The sequence below is a fragment of the Benincasa hispida genome, chromosome 10 (genome assembly GCF_009727055.1).
Source record: "Benincasa hispida cultivar B227 chromosome 10, ASM972705v1, whole genome shotgun sequence".
Classification (NCBI taxonomy): domain Eukaryota; kingdom Viridiplantae; phylum Streptophyta; class Magnoliopsida; order Cucurbitales; family Cucurbitaceae; genus Benincasa; species Benincasa hispida.
The window spans coordinates 25,621,884-25,626,509 of NC_052358.1; the positions used below are offsets into that span (position 1 = coordinate 25,621,884).

Genomic DNA, 4,626 nt, shown 5'->3' on the forward strand with positions numbered 1-4,626 from the left:
GTTCAAATAAAGTGAAAACTCTCGCTCTCTCCTAAGATCTTGCTCTCTCACTCTCGCTCTCTCCTAAGATCTCGCTCTCTCGCTCTCGCTCTCTCGCTCTCAATATCTCGCTCTCTCTGTTATTTTCGTTATTTTTCCATTAATGATTACTAGCTTTCATTTCTTCTGGAACAATCACAAACACTTTTTTTATTATAGATCTACTTTTTTGTTCGTAGACAAACCTAATTCGGAATTGTCTTTCATTTCAAGGCATAACTTGTATCCATGCGCTTCATATTTGCCTGAAGTTCGCTCCCAGAATATAGCCATCCCCACCCTCTCACATCAATCTCACAAGCCTCCGTCTAATTTGAAATGATAACAAAATACATAGGTTGTTAGAAGCAGCTCGAGTACACAGATACATATAGTATACCATCTCATTACTTTATTTTCTCTATGAAGGAAAAAGAAAAGTAATAAACCTGCAATCTCGAAGGTGGATGTGTGTCGAAACTTCAACCTTCGACAACTTAAACGAGATTCGCGAGATTTCCCTTGTCGAGGGTTGAAGTTTTGGCTTATGTATTGTTTTCCAAGTTTTTCTTTGTTCGTCGAGTTCTCAACATTCGACCTCCACATTAGTCGAGCTCTCAACGTTCGACCTCTAGCCTCGAATTCTCAAAACAACAATATTTCTCTAATAAGTTTTGAAAACAACAATATTAATATTAAAGGTCCGAATTCAAATGGTATGTTAAACAAATACTTATTAAATTGAATAAATTTAAAAAGGTAAAACAAGATCCAAATTGCTAACCAAACAACTCATGGAATAGAATAAAATGAACCGTGGTTTGGGTTGGGTTTAGGTACTTCTTCTCCACGAGAGAGGCTTCCACCAAACTCGGAGGCAATTTGATGAGCTCTTATACAAACACAAAGTTTATCCAATGGTCATTGCAATACCAAAAAAGGACATCACAAAACAAACTGCCAAATCTCTTTTTCTTCTCACACTTTCTCTCTCAAATCCAGCAAGACGAATCTCTTCCTTTTGCAGGGCAGGGACTCCCCAACTTCATTATAGAATACCAAAAAGAAATTGTAATAATTCGATTCCAATTACGATTAGGTAATATATTATGTCATCGAGTTCCACCCACTCAAAAACTTTGTCCTGAAATGGCCGCGGCAATTTCTACCCCTTTCTCTATCTATTCTCACTTTACAAGATGTTGAGACCCCATGTGGTTATGTCCTGTTTTTCTTTATCTCCGTGACCATCTTTCAGACCAAACCAAATTTCTACTTCTTTTGGATACCTCCCAATTCCTTCTTCTTCTTTTTGCTTTACGCCTTCCTCTCTTGAGATTGCTTTAGTTTTCGGTTCTAGAAAGCTATAAAATCCGATTCCCTTTTTAGTTAAATCAGCTTTAACCTTCGTTTTCTCAAATAGTCTATATTTCGTATACTTGCCAAAATCAAAACCCAACAAAGGAATTTCAAAATATGATCTCTCTGATGCTCATACTTGCAACAATCCTTCTGATTTCAACGACTCTGTTCCCAATTTCTGTTGCTGTCTTAGTACGAGGCCAATTCTCGGTTCCGGCCTTCCCAGTAGAAACGGAAACTCAAACTTGCCGGTTGGATTTATCCGACGAGCTATTCGGGGGAGTGAGCCAAGCCTGCAATGGGAACCTAGACCGGAGTCGGTGCTGTCCGGTGCTAGCCGCATGGCTCTTCGCGGCTCACGCAAGGTCCGCATTGGAAGTGTCGGCTCCAACGCCATCAGCGGAAATAGATCTGCCATTGATGCCAGACGATTCCCAGAAATGCGTGGAATCACTTCAGAGTTCATTGGCGAGACGCAACATAAAAATTCCCCAGCCGAATTCCAGCTGCGACGCCGTATTGTGCTTCTGTGGAATTCGACTCCATCAGATAAGTTCCTTGTCTTGTCCGGCCGCATTCAATCTCTCCGGCTTCCAGAATGCCACTCCAACGGCGGCGGTGCGTGATCTGGAAAAGAATTGCCAAAACGCTTCTTACTCTGGTTGCACCAAATGCCTTGGAGCACTCCAAAAGGTACAACGAAACTGATCCATTTTTTCCTCTCGTCATTAAAATGGATAACTAAAAATTGGGTTGTTGATTTTTTAGGTGAAGGGAGTTCGAGACAGCAGCACGACGGAAAGAGCAAGGAAAATGTTCAATAGAGATTGCCAACTGATGGGACTGACATGGTTGCTTGCTCGTAACAAAACGGCGTATATTCCGACGGTTTCGGCGGTTTTGAGGGCAATTATGTACAGTGCCCACCCGCCTCACAATTCCAAGTGCAGTCCAGATCAAGAAAACATGCCACTCGCTGTTGATTATCTTCAATTTGATGACGCACATTCACAGTCACAATCCTCCATTTTTATGTTGCCATTTTTGCGCTTATTGCTAACGCCTTTAGTTTGCCTGTTAGTAATAGTATGGCCGTAATATGGGCAAAAGTTTCTTGGACTGTTTTGGAGCGGAAGCCCACGTCGTATCAGATGAAGCCGTTGATTTTGTCTTTGTCTTTTACCCTACGGTAAAATTGGGTTAGCTTTACTTTTACTTGGAGGAGTAAATATTTGTGTTTTGAAGTAAATTAAATTCAATCATTTGGTATATGAATTATATATGATGCTCATTTCATTGTGACTGTCAAAAATATGTTTGTTGGAGTTGGACTTGAACACAATGTTCCAAATGTCTACAGAGATTGGGTCCACCTGACATAATTGTTTTTGAAAAGTCATGAACTCACGAGTCACACAAGCTAAATTAAAAAAATTAGGGAGAAAAGTATTTTATAATTCTAAACATTGGCATTGTATCATTTAAAATTACAAACTAAAAGTTGATCGATTAAAATCTTGGATTTTTATGGATGAATCAATTAAAACTCTGCATTAGAACTTCATGGATGCAATTTTTTTCTAATCATCTTGATCTATTTTTGTTTCTTGTTTAGAAAAAAAAAATATATGTTATAGTTTTTCTTACAAATGTTAGTGGGTTAATCTTAAAGGGAATCAAATGAAATAACTATAAACCACTAATGAAGTGTCTAAATTGATTCATTTATAAAAATTTGGAGTTTAAATTGATAAAATTGAGACATTAATAAAGACACATCTTAAAGTCCGAATATAAATGGATTTTTTAGTCTAAAAATTATTAGCCAACCAAAAATGACATTTCTTTTATCGAATAATTTATTAAGAGTTTTTTTTACGAGATTTTCAGAGAAATTTAATTCGTTGAGTGAACTTTGTATTTGTATTGATTTTAGTATAATATAATGAGTACACTCTCTAATACATAATCCTTTGATACTTTCTCTTGAAAAGTAAATTTTAATCCTTAGGCATGTTGATCTTCTTCGATGATCAGCATTTGGGCATCCTTAGGCATGTTAATCTTCTTTGATGATCGGCATTTGGGCTTGATGATCTTCTTGAAAGATCAACCTTGAGATTTGTTGATCTTATTGATTGGTTTAGATCAACATCTAGCTTATTGATCATTTAGATCGACCTCTAGCTTATTGATAAGTTTGGATCAGCTTGTGGCTTGTTGATCAATTTGGATGGGCCTCTAGTTTATTAATCAACCTAGATCGACCTCTAATTTGTTGATCGACTAGGATCAGTTATGGCTAGTTGATCAACTTGGATTGACTTCTGGTTTGTTGATTTGCTTGAATCGACCTTTGGAGTTTCTGACTTCAAAAGTTTCAGAGAGTCTTCTAATCTTTTGGAAGTCTTATGAGCTTTAATCCTTAGATTTTATGAGTGTAATAGTTGATCCTTGGAGCTTAAATCTTAAGAGTTTTGAAGTCTGTCTTCTGATCTTCAAAGCTTTTAGAGAGTTTTGTTCTTCAAATCTTTAGAGCTTCAACCTTTGGATCTTTAGAGCTTTGGAGTTTCGAAGTTTCAAAGCTTTAGAGCTTCATACCTTGGTTCTTCCGACCTTTATCATTAGAGCTTTGGAGATTCAAAGTTTGAGAGCTTTAGTCTTTGGACTTCAAAGCTTGAGAATTTCAGTCTTCAGAACTTCAGAGTAGAACTTCGGTTTTCAAACTTCAGAGCTTAAAAGCTTCAGTCTTTAAAGCTTTAGTGTTTCGATCTTCAATTCTTCCAATCTCTGATAGCACCAAAAATGTGTGAAACGCACACAAAATATGCATTATTTGCCTTAGATTTAGGATTGTTTTTAATATATTTTTATTAGATTTGATGTGTTTGCTAGTGATTTTCAATATTTATGATCGAAAAGTTAATTATACTTAAAATAAGCCAAAAAGGACCAAATTAGGCTTAAAGGAGTCAAAATTGAGTAATGGACCAAAAGGAGTGGAGAAAAGAGAGGAAAAATGCAACGTTTCAAAGAACATGGGAGCATTGCAACACTACGACGGAAGGCGAGATTCGATGAAAAAAGGAAGTAGCAGCACTTTGGGGATGCATTGCAACGCTAAGCCTGAGCGTTGCAATACTTTGATAGAATTAGACCAGCATTGCAATGTTGTTGTCGAAGCATTGCAACGGTGGCTTTCCTTATTTGACAAACTTGATAATTTAGGCAAGGATTTGGTGCCAA

The 4,626-nt window shown here is 37.2% G+C and overlaps 1 protein-coding gene across 1 annotated transcript; it reads left to right on the forward strand.

Annotated features, from left to right (window-relative positions):
* The first annotated feature begins 938 nt into the window (after positions 1-938).
* On the forward strand, positions 939-2,662 carry LOC120088516 (uncharacterized GPI-anchored protein At4g28100-like). The gene is made up of 2 exons (XM_039045886.1): positions 939-2,073; positions 2,149-2,662. Exons 1-2 carry the CDS (start codon positions 1,495-1,497, stop codon positions 2,476-2,478), a joined length of 909 nt encoding a protein of 302 aa, XP_038901814.1. The 5' UTR covers positions 939-1,494; the 3' UTR covers positions 2,479-2,662.
* The last annotated feature ends 1,964 nt before the right edge of the window (positions 2,663-4,626 follow it).